Here is a 21,091-nt window from a genome sequence, read left to right on the forward strand (position 1 = left end):
CATGTTGGTGATGACCAGGTCCAATATGTCACCTCTGGTGGGAGTGTTGACCAGTTGAACCAGGGCATTTGAGTTTATAAATTCTAGGAAATGCTGGGCAAGGGAGTTAGTACTTGAGTAGTTCTCCCAGTTAATGTTTGGGTAATTGAAATCACCCAATATTAGGATGTTTGGTAGGACCTTTGTTTCCCAGTGTTTCCAGAAATGTGGAATGGGGGACCTGGGACATGGTGGGTGATCTGTAGCAAGCTACAATTTGAATTGCAGTTTTGCCCATTAGTTGCACGTGGATGATCTCTGAAGCATCATGCTGTGCCACTAACCTGAAGGTGTGGGTATCTTTGATGAATATGGATACACTCCCGCCTTTTGTATTTCAGTTCGGGTTCCGTGGCCAAAATGTATGGTATGAGTTGTAGCCTGGTAGTGCTGGGGTGCTCTCTGGAGCCTTAAACCAGGTTTCTGTTACTGCATATATATTGATTTTCTCCATACTGAGGAGTGCCTCGAGTGCATGCATTTTGAGGTTTAGACTTCTGGCACTGAGTAGCATTACCCTCAGTTTTTTTGTTACTTGTGCCATTAATGGCAGTGGGTTTGTCTTTTGAGCCTTGCCTAAAAAAGGCACTACGGGGGTGGCAAGAGCCTTGGCCAGTATTCGAAAGCCTAAAGGTGACAGGTGCAAGCCGTCTCTAGTGAAGCAGCGTGGCTCGTCAAGCATGTCATCCCAGGTGGACAGACACTGGATCCCCTTTGAATGACACCAGAAACTTAGCCAGTTGTTGAAGTCGAGAATTTTTTCTTTATACCGTGGTATCATTCTTGGTGAGGGTAAGATGCTACTCAGGGTCAGGGTCATACTGGCCTGGGCTATGTGATCAAAGAGCTCTTCCATGTCTCTTTTTATGTAGTCCAGGGAGGTATGGCTCAGGTCATTCACACCAACATGGACAATGACAGAGTCATATTTGTACTTGTTCTGGAGTGACCTGAGTACTTGTGTTGTCTGGGGGCTCCTGACACCCGACAGGCAGCTAACAGTAACATTCTCCTTATTCAGCCTAGTAAGTGGGACATCAGTGTGCCTGACTATAGCGTCACCTATTACTAGTATGTTGGGTATGTTATTTTTGCCTTAAGGGCTGTGATTGCATGGCACACTGGTTTTGTGAAGTATGTGTTTCATGGTTTGTGTTGGGAGGAGGAGGTTACTTGGATGTTTGCTTTGGAGGTCTCTGTTGCTTTTGCAAATTTTTATTTAGAGCCTCCGAGTATGTTTTCATGTATTTATGTGTGTTTTTTGCCGGTGCTGGTTTAATGGGTCTATGTGAGACTGGTGGTGTGATGCAAGTATTTCCCTTCTCCTCTTGACGGTCTGATCCAGTCTTGGGTTGAGAGAGCTTAGCCTCCAGTTTGGCTGTATAATTGCATCTCTTGCATGTATTAGTGTTTGGTGGTAGGAGGAGAGGGTTGCCTGTGTACATGAGGCAGTTGTAACATTGCCTGAAAATGCCCAGATTCACCAGTTGGACTGGAGAGTACACCTGAAACTGCCCTTTGGACATGCCTGGATAGGTACAGTGAACTGTTTTACTGGATGGCTGGTAAGGTCGAATAGAGAGCCTTGTCCTTCTGTACAGTACAGGAGGGTCTAGTGCTAGGGTTTATAAGTGCTTGCTATGAGTTTTGAGCAAGTGCCAGGCTGAGAAATGAATGGCTTGAGTGCTTAAGTTGAACGTTTGTCTAGTCCCAAGGGAAAAATTGAAAAGGAGACTTTGTGGAGCCGGGAATAGTTATACCCTAGCTAACTGGCGCTGCCTGGCACGCAAAACCGGGCAAATGCGATATTTATAGCAGGGAAATGAAAGAGATGGAAATTAGCCCAAAATGGCCAATAAACTACTAATTTCTGGGCTGAAACCACTCCTCCAGGGACAGATAGGCTGCTCAAAATCTCCCCTCTCTCACAGGTGAACAGATAAACTTCCTTCTATCCAAGTTGGGTATGGGCAAACACAGAGATTTGTAACACAGCCCTGAATTCATCACCAACCTGAAAACTGGACTATACTAGCTTAGAAAGGCGGGAAATAAGTATATTTTTTTCAGAAAATAAAGCAGATACAATAAAAAAAAACACTTTAAATGCACAGAAAAGGATACTTATTGTTATATATCGCAGATCAGAGTTGTAGTTAATGCCCCTAGTAATAAAGTAGGAAGAAACACAAATACAGTACAATCAGACGAATAAAGTGCAATTTGTTTTCATCATAAAAAAAATCTGTATGAGGAAGTATGATGATGGAGGTTTTATTTTGAAGCTGGCATCAGTCCAGAGTAACTGAGTCTTACATATGCCATTTGCAAAGTACAACTACAGAGATATAATGCTTTGTGTATGTTTGATATATGAAGATTATATTTCTATATTTTGTTCCATATCTCTGTAAAGGAACACAGCAACATGCTTTATTAATAAATAAGGATATAGTTAACCTACAAACTCTTGACCCAAGCAATTTTGGTTTTGTCACGGGCAAATCCTACCCGTTTTACCTGGTCGACTTCTGTGAAAAGAATATTGAAGCAATGGATGAGGGAAAATTAATGCACACAGATAGACCTCACAAAGACGTTTGACACCATACCCTATTTGAATATTGTTAATCCCTACATAAAGTATTGGATAGCAAATTGTCTCTTAAACAGAGCTCTGAAACTTAGGGTAAGCTGCTTTACCTCCTCCAAAAGACCTGTCACTAGTGATGTACCCCAGGGTTCATTCCTTGGGTCACTTATTTTTGGAATTTACTTTTTTGAGGTCAAAGTTAATGTTAGAGTCTGTGGCTGAACAGGTTCACCGATGACTCTAAACTTGTTTCTGTCAAAAACTCAACATAGAGCTCCAAGAGGGCCTGTCCCAAAACAGGTGGCTGGTGTCATAACCATGGAGTAAAAGAAAATCCCAAAAAATGTTTAATAGTCTCCTTTGGTGAATATGACATCCCCTGTAACAGTCACATCAACAAAACCCCCTAAAATTGATTTTGTTATTAAGTTTCCAGGTCCCTATGTGAATAACAAACTGTGCTTCAATCATTATGTATTCACTATTATAAGAAAAGTCTTTTTTCATTTTGCAGCTTTTTAGTAAGTATGTTATCTTGGTCCATGTATGTGATCATTCCACTGCATTTGGCACTTAATAAGCCGGTTGTTGAGTTTAATACCCCCCTTTGGTATGTGTCTGTCAAAACACATAAAACAAACTCAATGACCACAGCAATTTCTCACAAAGAAAATAAAGGGCCTACGTCATAAGTACACTGAATGTCTCAAAGCTTTGGCCCTGTTCTCAGTGTCATACAGGCTACTGAGAGGAGATTTCTGCCAAACGTACAAAGCCCCAACAGATCTTGTCTTCTGTAATCTGCTGCACATCCACAGGTCCAGTGATGAAATAAACTCCCTCCAAGAGATCTTAATCCCTTCTGCAATATAAATAGAACAGCTTGGAGCGATAGATATGCATCACAGATTATACTACTAGTTTGGAATAGTCTTCCTGTCATCATATAGCAAAGTACTTCCCTTACTCTGTTCAAACATAATCTGGATGAATGGATGGGAATTCACAGATTCACCCCTGGTTTTGCACTCTTATCCCTTATAGATAGGGGTAACATGTAAATGTTGTGACTGGCTCTATTCATACTTAAATTACAAGGGCTAAAAACTTCACAGTAATTAAGGGACAGTTTTCTAAAGATCCACAAGGATCAGTATTGTAGTAAGTACTTAAGAACTTATTTTGATGGGGAGATCACTGGGGATAAATTGTCCCACTGACTTGTGAACTTTATCTAGTACATCTTCAGTGGTATAACAGTTTATTAGTCATGGTAGGAGAAGTATGTCATTTTTCATATTTCTGTTAATATCATGGAGCAAGTTGGCCACTTTGTTCACATTTATTAAGACCTTGAGCTTTTAGTAAGATGAGAGAGGATGTACTTGGCATGTCTTCACTTCACTAAGTTCCTTTAATTGCCATGTAGAGCAAAGAATAATTCCTACTGTGGTCCCTAGAGCATTGAAATGACATAATGTCTTTGCTTGGTGGAGTGTAGTTTCATTAGAGTGTATTCTATGGGAGTGCCATAATTAATTAATGCCACTGCAAGGCTGTATGAAGGGCCTGTCTTCTTTCAGTGGTGCTTCTGGCATACACCTTTTCACATCTTGGGGTCTTGAACCTTATCCGTTTCTGAGCACCTCATTGTAACTGTCCTTTCAACTTAACCATAAGATGACTCTGGCTGATCCTTATTGGAGGTGGCTCACTGAGGATTTCTTTCATGTCCCTCTTGATTCTTTTTCTCAATAGAGGAATCAGAGGAGACTAATGGCTATCTCAGAGAGATAGAGAGAGAGAGACGATGGTAATGAGTATTCTTCTGCCTTTTGCTGTGCTCCATGTGATCACTCATTTGGACATATGCTCTGGTTGATATCCTGTGTTTGCTCTGCCTTCTTCCCAAAAGTTACTAAGCTGTAAATGTTAAAATAAACATGACTCACTGTGCAACATTGTGTGTTGGAGCCCTGACCCACAACCAAGACAGCTTAGAATCGGTTAGCCATCCTGGTGCTGATGAACTAATTGCGGGTAAGAAAAGAATGAGAGGTTGAGTCAGACTCTGAAGGAAGGGGTACATGCCTGTCGGCATATTCTGTTGATTAGAGAGTCATTGATTAGAGAGTCAACAGAAGTGTTTGCCTCTGAGGGGTGGAGAGGTGTGATCAGGGTTATGTCACTCATGGAAGTGACAGTCCCATGTAAGGCCCATTGCACACTCAACCCCAGAGGCATAAACGCACGTGGAGGTGACAGCGGCATGCCTTATGGAGAAATCCTGAAACCATGTATGGACGCCTGCTCACTCATCACTTTTAGGAGAATGAATGGGCCTAAAGTTGTCACCAGTTGAGGAGCAAATGGGTTTTAGAGCATCCAAGAGAGTGGAGGCTTCATGTTTAGTTTCAGGAAAATCAGAGCGAAAAAAATTACTCAGAATGAAGTATCTCACAAGTGAATGCTGTTTTCTAGCCTGATAGAGTATATTTATTAGTAAAGAAGGCAGCTATCCTCTTTAAGTCCTTTGATAAGTTGAAGGGCATTATCTTTCAGACATTCTAAGGAGATTCATGTGTGATTCACTTGGTCCGTCATAGACCCGGGGCCCTTCCATTTTGCAACCAGAAACTAAGTCAAAGGCTTTGGACAGGATGGTCAGGTGGGTGTTTTCCTCTGTCGCTTTTGACCTTTGTCTGTCTGAGCTATTCTGTTTCTTTAGGTAATGTCCTCTGAGCTAGGCTGTGGAAACCCTGGTAGTCGTTCTTTATCTTGTGGTCATGGAGTTTGTGGGGAAAGATCAGAGAGCCAACAGAAGTGTGGAGAAAGATGATGTCCTTCAAGAATGCAACTGCAGTCATAACATATGGGTTGTCCTGCCTCAGGCAGCCCTCGGTCGGCCGGATTCCAAAGTCTGGGTCCGGCGTCGGCTGGTGTCGCCTCCTCTCCGACGTCAGAACGGCTGGAGTATAAAGGCATCGGCCGACACCATCTTCTTCAGTCTTTCTTGCCGCGTGGTGCCCAAAGCAGAAGCAGTTCGCAAGTGCCGGTCGGTCAGCTTCTGTATTTCAGTACCAAAGTCATCTAAAAGCTAAGTACCCCGTTGGGGAACATTTTTTCTTGCCTCAGCCGATGTCAGAACAAATTGAGAAAGTTAATAATTGTTTGTCTTGTGGTAAACAAATACCTCATAAGGACTTCCATTCTTATTGCCTCCCTTGCCTGGGCCCAGACCACGACGTCTTGGCCTGTGCTGCCTGTGCTTGCTTTAATAAGCGCACTCTCAGGCGCCGGGCAGAATTTGCCGAAGACTTTTTCGGCGAATCTTTCGCTTATATCATGCCGTCGGAACAACCGACAACTCAATCTACCAAAAAACGAAAGGTTCGGGACCGACATCCTCGGCCCGCGTCCTCCACCGATACTCCTCCTAAACCCTCCGCGAGTGCTTTGGTCCCTTCTGAAGCGGTAATTCAGCCGCTCCAGGCCGACGACACAGCGTTAACACGTCCTTCGGTCTCGGAGTCTACTCCGGTGCCGGTTGTTGATTTTCCTCCAGAAACCGAAGTTCTGGATCTACCCGACACCATTCCTGTGGACAAGGTTACTCCTGCAAGTGGGGCAGCTAGGCCTCCTGTATCCATGTCCATCAAGGCCTTTGCACGTGCTAAGGCCGCCAGCCAGGCCAAGGCCCATCCTAAACCTACTGCCCAGGCCCCTTCTTCTGATAAACAGATCATGTCTCTTGCTGCAGATCTTATTTCTCTTATCAGGGGTCTCACCTCATCCAGACAGAGGTTCTCAGCCGCCTGCAGAGAAAAGGCCCAGACCTGAGCAGGCCGACAACCTCTCTTCAGATGAAGCCTCTGGGGATTCTGAGCATTCAGATACCCAAGAAGAATCCTTCCAGGCCTATGAGGACTCTGATGCTGAGGACTCAATTCCCTCTGCCTCTCCTCCAGAGGATTTTTCGTTCGGTGAAGTCCTACACTCTATGAGGGAGCATTTTAAATGGCAGGGTCAGGAATTCTCTGATTCCAGGAAAAGACTACGTACTTTCCTCAAGCTACCCCAGCACAGACCTTTAGCTATCCCTCCAGTTTTGGATGTCCTGGATGATGTTTTCTCCGACTCCAGTGCTAACCCTGATTCTCTCCCTCCTGCTCCTGTCAAGCCAGACAGATATTATAGCGTCCCTGACACCCACCTCTTTAAGGCCCATTCTGTGGATCTAGAAACTATTTCACAGGACCCCAAGGGAGTGGCTACTTCCACAGCCAAGAACCCACTGCCAGCGGATAGGGAAGCTAGGTCCCTGGAGAGATGGGGTAAAAAAGTTTATACCTCTACCACCCTGGCCATGAGGTCACTTAACTGCCTTTTTCATATGTTTCAGTACCAGGATTTTTTACTGGATGATTTACAGAAAAAGCTAGCCTCTCCTGAGCCTATTGATAGAAAGGCATTGCAGGATCTAGTACATAACACTCAGCAGGTTAGCAATCATTTTCTTCAATGTGGTTATGCATTGGAGGCTTCATGTAGGGCAGCTATGACTGCGGCTGTTCTACGTAGAAATGCTTGGTTAAAAGAACAGCCACTGCCAGACCATGTTAAAGTAAAGTTACTTGATGCACCTCTGGAAAAACAGAAGCTTTTTGGTGCTAATGCACAAGATGTGTTGAAGTCCATTGAGGAAAAAGCTAAATCAGTACAGACAGTCAAAGATTTCCTCCAGGTTCAGCCACCCAGATTCAACAGGAATTGGCCTTCAAAGAATTGGTCCTTTCCAGACACTGACAAGTTTCAAAGGGGAAAAAACAGGCGTGCCCGAGGTAGAGGGCAATCCCGAGGCTCCTACAGGGGCCGCCAATGGCAACCACCAAATCAAAGAAGTGGCGCAGGCAGTCCAGCTGCACCACAAGGACAACCACAATGACTTGACTTTCATACCGCCTACAAAGGTTCAAAGAGAAGCACCTTTAAGGAAAATTATCCTTATTCTCAAAAAACTGGCATATCTTAACCAAGGACAAATGGATTCTGGATTTAATAGACAAAGGTTACAGATTCCACTTCCATACTTTACCAATAAGACAAGGTATGCCAAACCTTCCACTTCATCAAAGGGCAGAGGCACTCATTCAAGTTTCAAAGCTGTTAAATATAAAAGCAATAGAAAAGGTCCCTCCACAGGATCAAGGCCAGGGATTTTATTCAAGACTGTTCCTTGTTCCAAGAAAGGAAAACAAATGGAGGCCTATACTGGACTTGTCTACTCTAAATACTTATCTAATTGTGCCAAAGTTCAAAATGCTGACGTTGCAGCAACTCCTTTCCATGCTGGGCAAGGGGTCTTGGCTGGTCACTCTGGACCTCAAAGAGGCATACCTGCATGTCCCAATCAGACAAAGCTGCAGAAGATACCTCAGATTTCTTGCAGGGACAGAGCATTATCAATTCTCAGCATTGCCATTTGGCTTATCTACTGCGCCCAGAGTGTTCACGAAATGTCTGGCATCAGTAGTGGCACACTGCAGACTCCAGGGGATTCAAATATACCCCTACCTGGACGACTGCCTCATACAAGCAAACAACAAACAAACCTTGACAGCAAACTTGGACTATGTCATTCAATTACTACAGGCCTTGGGATACACAGTCAACATTCAGAAATCAAGACTTCTGCCATCCCAACAGATTATTTTCCTAGGAGCCAAACTGGACACAAAAACACAAATGGCTTAACTCACAGAGGAAAAACAACAGCAGTTACCAGAGTACTTCAAAGGCCTAGCAAAGCTCTCCCAGCTGACTGCAAGGAAAATCCTGCAGGCCCTGGGGTTCATGGCATCTTGCATTCTTCTGATACCTTTGGCAAGACTTCATATGAGAAAGCTGCAATGGTACTTAAAAAGCTTATGGTCCCAACACAGCCAAAGCCTAGAGGACGTAATCCCACTCATTCCATGTCTACAAAGAGAATTTTTGTGGTGGGCTCAAACAAGTCAGTTAAGCAAAGGCATGTCTTTCAACAAAACTCAAGCAGGTCAAATGATTACAACAGACGCCTCAGACCAGGGATGGGGGGCGCACATGGAGGGCAGATGCATTCGAGGTCAATGGACACCAAGGGAAAGGCATCTGCACATAAACCAAAAAGAGATGTTGGCAGTGATACATGCAGTCGAGTCTTTCGAAAAATCACTTCAACAAGGACATTTGCTAATAAGGACAGACAACACCACTGTTATGTGGTATATAAACAAGCAGGGAGGCACTCATTCTTATCCCCTCTGCAGACTAACACTGATTCTCTGGGAAAAATCCCTAAGTCTGAAGATACATCTGCAATCCCAGTTTGTGCCAGGCAAGGACAATGTACTGGCGGACAAGCTGAGCAGAAATTTCTTGGATCCACACGAATGGATGCTGCATCCTCACATTTTCTCACAAATAACAAGGACATGGGGAAGACCGGACATAGATCTCTTTGCTTCTCACATGAATCATCACCTGGAAAAGTTCTGTACAAGGACCCACCATCCTCTAGCCTGGAAAACGGATGCTCTCTCCTTCAGCTGGAATTCCCTAACAATTTATGCATTCCCTCCTCTACCACTGCTGACCAAGGTGATACTGAAGATCAAAGCAGAACAACCAACAGGCATTTTGATAGCTCCAGACTGGCCAAGGCAGCACTGGTACCCATTGCTGTTGAGCATAACTCGGACCAAACCATGGCCTCTGCCCCTATGGCCTCTGCTTCTAACACAACACAATTACAGGACTGTTCATCAAAACCTGAAAACATTGCATCTGACAGCCTGGAGGTTACCATAACTCCTTCCGATATCTCTTTCCAAAAAGGTTCAAGAGATCTTACTGGAAGCACGCAGACCTTCCACCAGAAAAACCTATTCAGCCAAGTGGAAGAGATTCATCATCTGGAATGCTAACAGGGGTCAGGATACAACAGTATTGAGTATACCTCAGATATTGGAATACTTGGCAGACATGTTTCATACTGGTCTCTCATATTCTTCCATAAAGATTCATGCCTCAGCAATCTCAGCAAAATACAATTGTGATCCACCTGTGTTTTTGCATCCTTTGCTAAGACAGTTCCTAAGAGGGATAAAGAATATCAAACCTCCCAGGAAACCGCCAGTACCTGCATGGGACCTCAATTTCGTCTTGGAAAAATTAACTCTTTCTCCCTTTGAACCAGCAGCAACTTCAGAAATGCAATTTCTCTCATGGAAAACGGTTTTCCTATTGGCAATCACATCAGCAAGAAGAGTCTTGGAGATACAGGCACTCATGGCAGTACCTCCTTTTCTCATTTTTCATCAGGACAGTCTCTCTCTAAGAACAAATCCTTCATTCATGCCAAAAGTAATTTCCAGGGTGTCTCTAAATCAGGCCATTCACCTGCCTACTTTCTTCCCCAATCCTCAAAACAGGGGGGAAGCACTGCTGCATACTTTGGACATACACAGGCAACTACGCTACTACTTGGACAGAACTAAGGCCACCAGAAAGTCTGACCAACTGCTTGTAGCCTATGCTGCTGGAGTACAAGGAAAAGCAATCTCCAAACAAACAATCTCCAAATGGATTGGACACTGCATCAAATTCTGCTATTCTTTTCATGGAAAAAGTGTGCCAGCCAATATTAGGCCACACTCCACCAGAGCTATAGCCACATCCACAGCTTTCCTAAGAGGAGTGGGTACAAAGGACATTCTAGAGGCTGCTACATGGAGCTCCGTGCATACATTTACCAAGCATTACAACCTGCCTTTATACTCCAGATCCCGAGCAGGCTTTGCTTCGGCAGTCCTACAGGGCATTTTAGCTACACCATCACTTTCTTAGTTCCAACCACCCCCAGCTTGGCTATGGTATTCAATCCATATGTTATGACTGCAGTTGCATTCTTGAAGGACATAGTACAGTTTTGTACCTACCATAAATGTAGATGTCCGATAGATATGCAACTGCAGTCGGATTTTCCCACCCTCCTACCCCTCTGCAACCTTCTTTATGGGTCCACTCCCCGTATTCCTATTAGCTGGGGGTATCTCCTATGGTGTATCTGTTTATTACTGTTGTGCATGTCTGGAATTGTTTATCCATTCACCAAATTTAGCCTTCCTAGGAGGGCACCTGGCATCTGGGGCAAGAAACACTGAAGAAGATGGAGTCGGCCGATGCCTTTATACTCCAGCCGTTCTGACGTCGGAGAGGAGGCGACACCAGCCGACGCCGGACCCAGACTTTGGAATCCGGCCGACCGAGGGCTGCCTGAGGCAGGACAACCCATATGTTATGACTGCAGTTGCATATCTATCGGACATCTACATTTATGGTAGGTACAAAACTATACTTTCTTTGGTGTTACTATTGATTATCTTCCATGTTGCTCATTACTTGATGCTGGTGCTATAAATAGGACAGAAGCATCCAAAGTGGGTTAGCACTGGTTGACAGTCTTTTATTTATGTTAAGTTTAAGCATTTTACAATTTAACAACAAAAGGGCATGATGACTAAACATAAAACTAAAGGTAGCATCACTGGTGGCATAGCAGGACAAAGCCCTGACTGTGGCCCTGCTGACCAAATTACAGTTAGCAACTTGGGTACTGATGACAACACAGGGAGGATGAGGGTACCTGTCTTGGGTGGGAACATGACATTTGTTTCTCCTATGAGCTTGGGTGGGGGCCAGAACTCAAGAAATAAAGCAGGGCAGGGGGGGGGGCAGGAACACACTCAGAGCCACTACTCATTGCTACTCTGTCATCAGCACAATGGGAGAGGGACTTGTAGGGCTCAGCATAAAAAAGGGGGAGGGGGAGTAGTCTGCAAGTAGGGGTGGATGCTGCAGATATTGCTTCACTCTTTTTACCAGATGCAGCTCTGTCATTACTTAGACAACTTACAGGTGGGATGTAGTGCTGATGTAATGCTTTTTTCTCATTCCCAGTTTCTTCCTGCCAAACCAGGGTGCATAGTACCAGGGTTGGGAGTTGGACCAGTGGTTGGGTGAGACTAAGCAGACAATGGTCAAAGCTGCTGCATTTAGCCAAAAGAAATTATACAAAAATTTAAGTATAGTAAAAGATTAGGAAATAATTAAAATAAATTGATTATAAAAACAAAACCCCTGAGCAGAATTAAATAGGTCCTTCTAACTCACAAAGGGGGTTTTGGAATCATTTACCCAAATCAGGGAAGTTTGCTGATTCCAGAGTACTATGAGGGGTGGTAAGTGGGGAAAAAAGCTGCCAGGTGATCTGAGACAAGTGAGAGGAATAAGCCAGCAATCCCTTGCTGAACTCAGGGCTGTTTTCAAGGACTAGATTACCAGTAGCTTTTAAATAAAGAAGGCTTTGGCTGTGTAGGGTATGGTAGGTAATAATGAGAATCTCAAAAATAATCCTGGCAGCTACCAGTAGCCAATAGAAATCTCGGAGTAAAGCCATTAGCCAAAAGCCTTCCTATTGAGTTTTATGTCTGCTAAATGTGTCAGATCCCCAACCATTTGCTGAGGATAATGGAAATTTTAGTACTGTTAGTGGGATGGATCACCACTGCAAGGCCCAGTAATGGAAATAAGGTTGTGGATATGGCCAGTATTGTTGAAATGAAAATAGAAGGTCTTGATAGCTAACAACACCTTGTTCTTTGAAATTAGTTGCAGATCATTGATGTGTGATACAGATTCCATTGTCTTCCCCTGTCTATGTGAAGGGGAGACAGAAGAAGAATGTGTATTAAATAGACTGTGGCATTAACCAGCACTACTACAGTCCTTTCCAGGTTGAGGACTGTGGCATTAACCGGCACTACTACAGTCCTTGCCAGGTTAAGCTTTCATCTGCTTTCGCCATCCATTGAAGGATGGAGTCTAAACATTCTTCAGGAGTGGCATAATCTATCATAGGCTTCTTAGTAGGTGAACAAGAACTAATTTTCATCAGCATATGATTACTAATGAATACATCTACCTTGTAGGTGTTCATTAAGTGGCAGCATATACACTGTGAACAAACACTGTACTGGAATCAAGCTGTGTGGCACCCCACATTATGGTAAATGATTACTGAAAGAATTATTTCAAAGACCACTTACTGTATGCTGCCAAGACGGTAAGAGGCAAACTATTTGAAGATGGTACTGTAGAGACCATAGACTGTTCTCAATCACACACATGGAGTAATATGGGCTATGGTGTTAAAAGATGGCAAAAGACCATGGAGGTCCAAGAGTCATGCTGCCATCCTTCAAGAAAGAGCTGAAGCTATCAGATGGCCTTGTAGAGAAACGTCTTGTTTGTACAGTCTTCACATGACATCACCAAAGATTAGCAGAAGAGGAGACGCATGTTGTCCAGTATGGAAGGCCTGTGTAATCCCCCCCCGCCCCCAACACACACACACAATCTTTTTGTCTCCTCCTCTTTTAAGGTAGCCCAGCACATCAAAGAAAGATGTTCCTGTTGCAGACAAAGGAAAGTGACCAGTCATCAGGGGCATACTTTGTGGGGTCCTCTGCAACTTTCTTGACTGTCCCAAGAATGTCCTTGAGAGACAAGGGTGCATTTTGCCACAATTTGTGGAATCATTACCCAGGGCCAGTACATTCTTGACTTGGTTTCAAATGGTTGGGTTTTGGAGATTTTAGGATGTTCTTCATCTCACATTGCTGCAGTCATAACTTATGGGTAGTCCGCTGTCCTCGGTTGGCCCGAATACCAAAGTATTAGGCTGACGTCGGTCATGGGCGCTCAGATCTGATGTCAGAGCGTCAGGGTATTAAAGCGCATGACCGACGTCATATCCTCAGTCTTTTTTGCCGCATGGTCCGATGCAGAAGCAACGTTTGCAAGTGCCGTTCGGCGTTCTGAAATTTTCGTATTCTGAGTTTCAGACCGGAACCAAGTTGGGCTAAGTACCCCGTTGGGGAATATTTTGTTTTTCTTGCCTCAGTTAATTCGGATGTCAGAAAAAGTGAATAATTGTATTTCTTGTGGGAAACAGATACCGCATAGGGATTACCACTCTCTTTGTATTCCTTGTTTGGGGCCTGAGCACGGCGTGGTCGGTGTCGCTTTTGTGCTAGGTTTAATAAGCGCACCATTAAACGTAGGTTAGATTGCGCTAGGCTTGTCTTCAGTAAGCGGTGTAATTATAATATGCCGTCGGATCCTCCGACGCCCGCTACCGCGAAGAAGCGCAAAGAAAAATCGTTAAAGTCCAAGCAGGATGAGTCGTCCGTTCCGGACGCCGGTTCTTCAGAAACTACGGTGGAATCTGTGGATCCAGCCGAGGTTTCAGTTGGGTCTCAGGGGGAGACATTAATTTTGCAAGATGTGGCCTCTCAGGAGTCAGGTCAGGCTGAGGGGGCCTCTCAGGTTGCTGTTCTCCCTTCCTTGCCTAAGGTGGTTAGGCCTTCTCCTTCTGTCTCTAAGGTTCCTTCCAAAGGCAGGCCTGGTTTGCCTTCCACGGGTGTCAGTCCTAGTTCTGCAGGTTCTGTGCCTAAAAAACACATGCTTAAAATGGCAGAAGATTTAATTTCTTTAATCAGAGGTTCTATGCCCCCTCCTGATAAGAGGCCTAGGGTGGAGCCAGAGGTGGAAAGTTTGGAGCAGGCTTCAGATTACTCAGAGTCTTGACTGAAGACATTCAGGATTTTCCTCCTTATTCTGATTCAGACGCAGAGGATTCTACTCCTTCTGCTTCTCCTCCAGAGGATTTTTCTTTTTCAGAAACCCTGCATTCTGAGGGAGCATTTTAAATGGGAAGGTCAGGATTTCTCAGATTCCCGAAAGAGGCTTAGGGAATTTTTGTTTTTACCACAGCATAGGCCTTTGGCTATACCTCCTGTTTTGGATGTTGTTCAAGACGTTTTCTCTGAGGCTTCCCTTAATCCAGACTCTTTGCCTCCTGCGCCAGTTAAGCCAGACAGGTATTACAGAGTGCCTGAGGCTCATAAATATCTGTATAAGAGTCCAAGGGCTGACCCAGAAACTATTAGCCAGGGACCTAAGGGTGTCAGGGCTTCTGTTGTAAAGAATCCAGTTCCTATGGATAAAGATGCTAGAGCTTTGGATAGATGGGGTAAGAAAGTGTATACCTCTTCCACTTTAGCAATGAGGGCTTTGAATTGCCAGTTTCATATGTTGAAGTACCAGAATTTTCTGTTTACTCAGCTAAAATCTAAAGTGGATGCTTTGGCAGAGGGCATAGAGTGTAAGGAATTACAGGATTTGGTACATGCCTCTGAACAGGTGGGTAAGCATTCTTTGCAGTGTGGTTTCGATGCTTTACAGGCTTCTTCCAGGGTGGCTGCCACTGGTTCAGTTATTCGCAGGCACGCCTGGCTTAAGGATCAGAATTTGTCAGAGCATGTTAAAACTAGAATTTTGGATGCTCCTTTGCAGTCTGAAGTTTTGTTTGGTTCTCCTGTGGAGTCTGTCTTGAAGAAAACGGAAGACAAGGCTAAGTCTATGCAGACTGTTAGGCAGGTGCAGCCCCCTAAGTTTAGCAGGAATTGGCCTACTAAGGGATGGGCTTATCCTTCTTCTGATTTGCAGTCTAGGGGTAGATCTAGACGTGGTAGGGGCAGAGCTCAGAGTTCTTTCAGGCCTAGAACATGGAGTTCACCTGCACAATCTACAGGTGAGGGCAGGGGCCAGTCCTTTCGTAAACAGGCCCAATGGACCTGCATCTTCAGCTGCCAGATTCTTCCTGTCTGGCAGCTCCTTTGGGAGGAAAGTTGGCACTCTTCAAGCAAAACTGGCTATTAGTCACCCAGGACAAATGGGTGTTGGACATTATAGACCGAGGCTACAAGTTTTATTTCCATACATTGCCTCCTTTCAAAGGCATGCCAGACGTTCCTCCTCAGCAAAGGGTAGAGGCTCACAAACAGATTTCTTTACTTCTTCAAATGGGGCTATACAGCAGGTCCCTCTGTCAGAAGTGGGCCTAGGATTTTATTCTCGCCTGTTTCTAGTACCAAAGAAAGGAAACACTTGGAGGCCGATTTTGGATTTATCTATCCTCAACACATACCTGGACATTCCAAAATTCAAAATGTTGACGTTGCAACAACTTCTACCTCTGTTGGGCAAAGATCACTGGATGGTAACTCTGGATCTCAAAGAGGCTTATCTTCATGTTCCTATCAGGCCCAGTTGCAGGAGATACCTGCGTTTTCGGGCTGGGACTTTACATTATCAGTTCTCTGCATTGCCCTTTGGCTTATCTACTGCGCCCAGGGTGTTCACAAAGGTTCTGGCTCCGGTGATAGCCTTCTTAAGGTTAAGAGGAATACAAATTTATCCTTATTTGGACGATTGCCTGATTCTTGCTCAAGACAAGTACGAACTTCTTCATCATCTACAGTATGTGATGGCAGTGTTAAGGTGCCTAGGGTATTCTGTGAACGAAACAAAGTCCAGTCTAGTACCCTCTCAGGAAATGTGCTTTCTGGAAGTGAGACTGAATACAGCTTTCCAGATGGCCTTTTTGACCCCGGACAAGCAAAAGAACCTTACACTTTACTTCCATCAATTGTCTCTACGGTCCAGGCTGACTGCAAGGACAGTCCTTCAAGCCTTGGGGTTCATGGCATCTTGTATTCTGGTGCTTCCCAATGCCAAACTGCATATGAGGAAGCTACAATGGTATCTCAAAAATGTATGGACACAACACTGCCAAGATCTGGACACTCATTCAAATAATACCTTGCATTCAAAAGGAATTTTTGTGGTGGGCTCAGGAATGTCACCTAAACAAGGGACTCTCTGTGACCCGACCAGAGGCGAGTCAGATTTTAACGACAGATGCCTCGGACAAGGCTTGGGGAGCACACCTCAATGGAAAATGGGTTCAAGACACGTGGCCTGCCAGACTTCAACATTTGCATATCAACTTGAAGGAGATGTTAGCAGTCCAATTTGCATTGATGGCTTTCAAGGATTTACTTCACCCAGGGCAAGTGTTGATTCAAACAGACAACACAACTGTCATATGGTACATCAACAAGCAAGGGGGAACCCATTCGTACCCTCTTTTCAGGCAAGCTATGATTTTGTGGGAGACTGCTCTCAGTTTACACCTCAATCCTCAGGCAAGGTTTCTACCAGGAGCACAGAACTCCTTAGCAGATGTTTTGAGCAGACAGATAGTGGATCCCCACGAGTGGAAATTGGATCCTCATGTATTTCGAAACTTGACAGTGATATGGGGAACTCCAGACATAGATCTGTTCGCTTCTCCACTAAATTTCCAGTTGCCAAAGTTTTGCACAAAAATGTTTCATCCCACAGCTTGGAAAGTGGATGCTCTATCATTCAGTTGGAGCAATCTTCACGTCTATGCCTTTCCGCCTCTGCCTCTCCTCCCCAAGGTACTCTTGAAGGTCAGACAAGACAAGCCCTCCATGATTCTAATAGCTCCAGATTGGCCTCGACAGCACTGGTACCCTCTGCTGAGGAGTTTAGTACGGGATCCTCCATGGCCTTTGCCTTCGATTCCGCACCTTTTGTCTCAGGAGGGCAATCACTTCCTCAATGTCAGGATTCAGTCCCTGCATCTAACAGCTTGGCATATTCTGTTCTAGAACCTGGAGGGTCGCAGCTTCCACAACAAGTTTTGAATGTTATTTTGGAGGCCAGAAGGCCTAGTACAAGGAAAGTTTATGCTGATAAATGGAGGAGATTTTTAATTTGGAGCAAAACAAAGAGCTTTGATGTTTCCAGGCCTGATTTAAGTGTTTCTCTTCAATATCTTACAGAATTATTAGACAAGGGTTTGTCTTTCTCCTCTATAAAAGTTCATGCTGCAGCCATTTCTGCTCACTATGACTGTGACCCACCATTATTCTCTCATCCTTTGTTTAAGCAATTTCTTAGAGGGGCAAAGAACATAAGACCCCCACGTAGAGCTCCTACTCCTGCCTGGGATCTCAATTTTGTGTTGGAAAAACTTACTTTACCTCCTTTTGAACCTGCAGCTACGGCTGAGTTAAAGTTTTTGTCTTGGAAGACTGCTTTTTTGTTGGCCATTACGTCTGCTAGAAGGGTTTCTGAATTACAGGCTCTAATGGCAGTTGAACCCTTCCTAATTTTTCATAAGGATAGGGTATCTCTGCGTACTAACCCTACTTTTATGCCTAAAGTGGTTTCAAATGTGGCCTTGAACCAATCAATTCATTTGCCTACTTTCTATGCAGATCCCCAAAATAAAGGGAGAAAATTTTGCACACTTTGGATATTCACAGGCAGTTGCGTTATTATTTGAGCAAGACTAAAGGGTTCAGACAGTCTCAGCAGTTGTTTGTTTCTTTTGCTTTGGGTTCTCAGGGGAAACCTGTTTCAAAACAAACTATTTCTAAGTGGATTGGCCTTTGTATTGCTTTTTGTTATTCTCATCATGGTAAGGAGATTCCGGCTGGAATCAGACCTCACTCCACTAGGGCTACTGCCACTTCTACTGCTTTTTTAAGGGGAGTAGCTACTAAAGATATTTTGGAAGCAGCTACTTGAAGTTCAGTGCACACTTTTTCTAAACATTACCATCTTCCTCTTTATTCCAAATCTAGGGCTGGATTTGCCACTGCAGTCTTACAGGGCATTTTGGCAGCTCCCAATGCTTTATGATTTTGCCAGCCTCCCTTTACCTCTGCTTTGGGATTCTACCCATAAGTTATGACTGCAGCAATGTGAGATGAAGAACATAGTACAGTTTTGTACCTACCATAAATGTAGATGTTCGAAGATCCACATTGCTGCAGTCCAATTTACCCTCCCTCCTTCCCCTCTGTAGTTTGGAATGGTTGTATGGTTTGGGTTGTAGCTGTTATTTGTACATGCCTTTTGGGAAGTATTCTAGTTTTGGCTGTGGCCTTTCTTTTTAGGGCCTTCTGACATCTGGGGCAAGAAAAGACTGAGGATATGACGTCGGTCATGCGCTTTAATACCCTGACGCTCTGACATCAGATCTGAGCGCCCATGACCGACGTCAGCCTAATACTTTGGTATTCGGGCCGACCGAGGACAGCGGACTACCCATAAGTTATGACTGCAGCAATGTGGATCTTCGAACATCTACATTTATGGTAGGTACAAAACTGTACTTTCTCCCATCCTCAGGAGCTCCATTTGGAGATCAAAGTTATTGTAGAGTTTCTGTGACTGTGCTGCTCAGAGGGGCTATAGAGCCTGCTTCTTCTGGAAAGTGGAATGGAATGTTATTCTGCCTGTTCCCCTTTTAAAGGGCACCAAACCCTTCCGCCCATTTCTATAATTCATCTCAGTCACATCAGGCACTGCCAAGTTTTGCTGTTGCAGATGATGGTCATGCCTTTCTTCCATAAGGGGATGAAGATGCTATAACTGGATGGTAAAGATGAAGTCGGTGTCTGGGATCTTCACAGGAGATTTTTTTTTTAATTGTCTGTTTGGGTGCAGTGTTCAGTGAATCTATGGGAGCAGTAGTACAGGCCTGCAAGAAAAGGGTCCAGACTTTAACGGCCTTTTGATGATCTTGTGCTGATTGCCTCTTAGTGGGTGGTCTTTTTCAAACCTTGTGAGTTTGCTTTAATGTGAGAGAAGCTCTGTTATTGTGGATCATTTTCATTGACGCAGTGTACAGTCCTCTGCATTAATGTTTGTTCATGCCTAGATAAAAGGGTCCAAAATTTCTTAGGTGCCTTAGGTAGAGGAAGCAGAAATGGATCAAAGAACAGTCTCTTTTGTGATTCTTGGTACTAAAGGCAACCATGTTTTCCACTGGCCTCCCTTTAAATGAGGGTGTTTCTGTGGTTGGTGAGGTGCCTATTGTTGCAGATTTATCCTTTGCTCAGAAATAGTCTTTCAGTTTCAGACCTATGTCTTCATGCTGTAGAGTTGTTACTCATTTTGCATTTCTTTTTGCTTTTTGATCCTTTCGTAAGTTTTTGGGATAGTTCAGTGGTTATTTGAGAAGGCCATTTGAAATCCTCCATGGTAGAGGGCAGGTACAACTCACTAAAGACAGGGCTACATATAAACTTTTTTGAGTTATGTATGATGGTTGACATCTTTCATCACAAGAGAGGAAGTTTTAAGACTGTATCACTCGGCTTTCCTTACTCTGGTCAGACAACCAGACTGTGGTGCAGTGCATCAACAAGCAGGACTGCATTTTTACGCACCTCCTGTGTACAGCAGTAGTGTTGATATATCAGTGGGCCTTTATCTTCACAGCTGTTCTTGTCTTTGTAGATGGGAATGTGCTAACAGAGCTCTTAACCATAGATCTTAATTCAGAGAGGGTCACTGAACATCACCACCTGAGCTGAGTTAGTCCAGACAATTCTTTTGAGACTATTTACTTAACTGTAAAGACACATACTGGTTTCTCTGTATTGAAAGTACTGAGGTAGGTGACATAAGGTTCTAAGAAGCAACAGGTGAATCAGCTGTGTATTGCATTGTTAGTGGCATAGGTTCATTAGCTTTACTGTTTTCAACCAAATGAAATGAGGAACCTTCAGTCTGCTTTTTAAAGAGTAAATCGTCCCTTCAAAGTTATAAATAACTGTGTTTGTGGTAGACAAATCAGGAGTTTTTTTTTAACTGGACTCATCCAAGGGGGTCGTCAAATATTGCTTGGAATTCTATCTGTGTTAAAAATTTACTGCTACAGTGACTACAGTAATTATCCTTGTTGCTAAGTTTGCAATATATATTTTTAAAACAAACACTTTAGTAAATGCACTGGTCTTTTCTTATCTCAAGAATGCATATCTACAGGTCACCTTTCTCAAAGAAGTGAGAGCGAGAGAGATATGCCACTTAAACAAAAAAATACTTGTAGAGAGACATAGACACACAGTGGCACTTAGAGACCCTTTTGCTGCCTGCAGCAGCACCTTCAAATGTACAAGACCTGTGTATTAGTTCTCACTGGGAAATGCCACTATAGGAAAAAATCGAAACAGATCACAGGAAAACAGAAGGTGGATAAACACAATGCTGTTTTACTGTAACAGTGATTTCGCCTCAAAAATCTGCTGTAATGTAAGCATCTTTCACAATTTGAATTCTATAATAGCATGGCTTATGTTTAGTTCTAGAACCAATATACCAAGGCTTACATTTATATTTGCTTATTGTTGTGCAGTGTATCCCAGGTGTATTCTGCAGTAGATGACCGTCTAACATCCCTAAAAACAGACACTTTTAACAAAGTAAGGGAAGAGAAGATGGAAGATCTCTTTGCTCAGAAGGAGGTAATGTGTTACAATTACCATCATCATCATGGTTATCAAACAACTTCACCAGTTTATTGTGTTTTAGTAACTGAAAATTATTTCTGTATCTTAAATTTGCTCCATTTTAGATTTTTTCTGTGGTTGTAAAAGTAATCAGAGTAACAGTCTGTGCTCGCAA

General features: G+C 43.8%; 1 protein-coding gene across 1 annotated transcript in view; it reads left to right on the forward strand.

Moving 5' to 3' along the window:
- Positions 1–21,091, forward strand: part of PIKFYVE (phosphoinositide kinase, FYVE-type zinc finger containing) — a 3,858,188-nt gene that overhangs the window by 2,959,311 nt on the left and 877,786 nt on the right. Inside the window, 1 exon segment of the mRNA XM_044075403.1 lies at positions 20,823–20,931. Within this exon segment, the coding sequence (XP_043931338.1) occupies positions 20,823–20,931 (109 nt within the window).

Source organism: Protopterus annectens, chromosome 6.part1 (assembly GCF_019279795.1).
Source record: "Protopterus annectens isolate FY-2018-M chromosome 6.part1, PAN1.0, whole genome shotgun sequence".
NCBI lineage: Eukaryota > Metazoa > Chordata > Ceratodontiformes > Protopteridae > Protopterus > Protopterus annectens.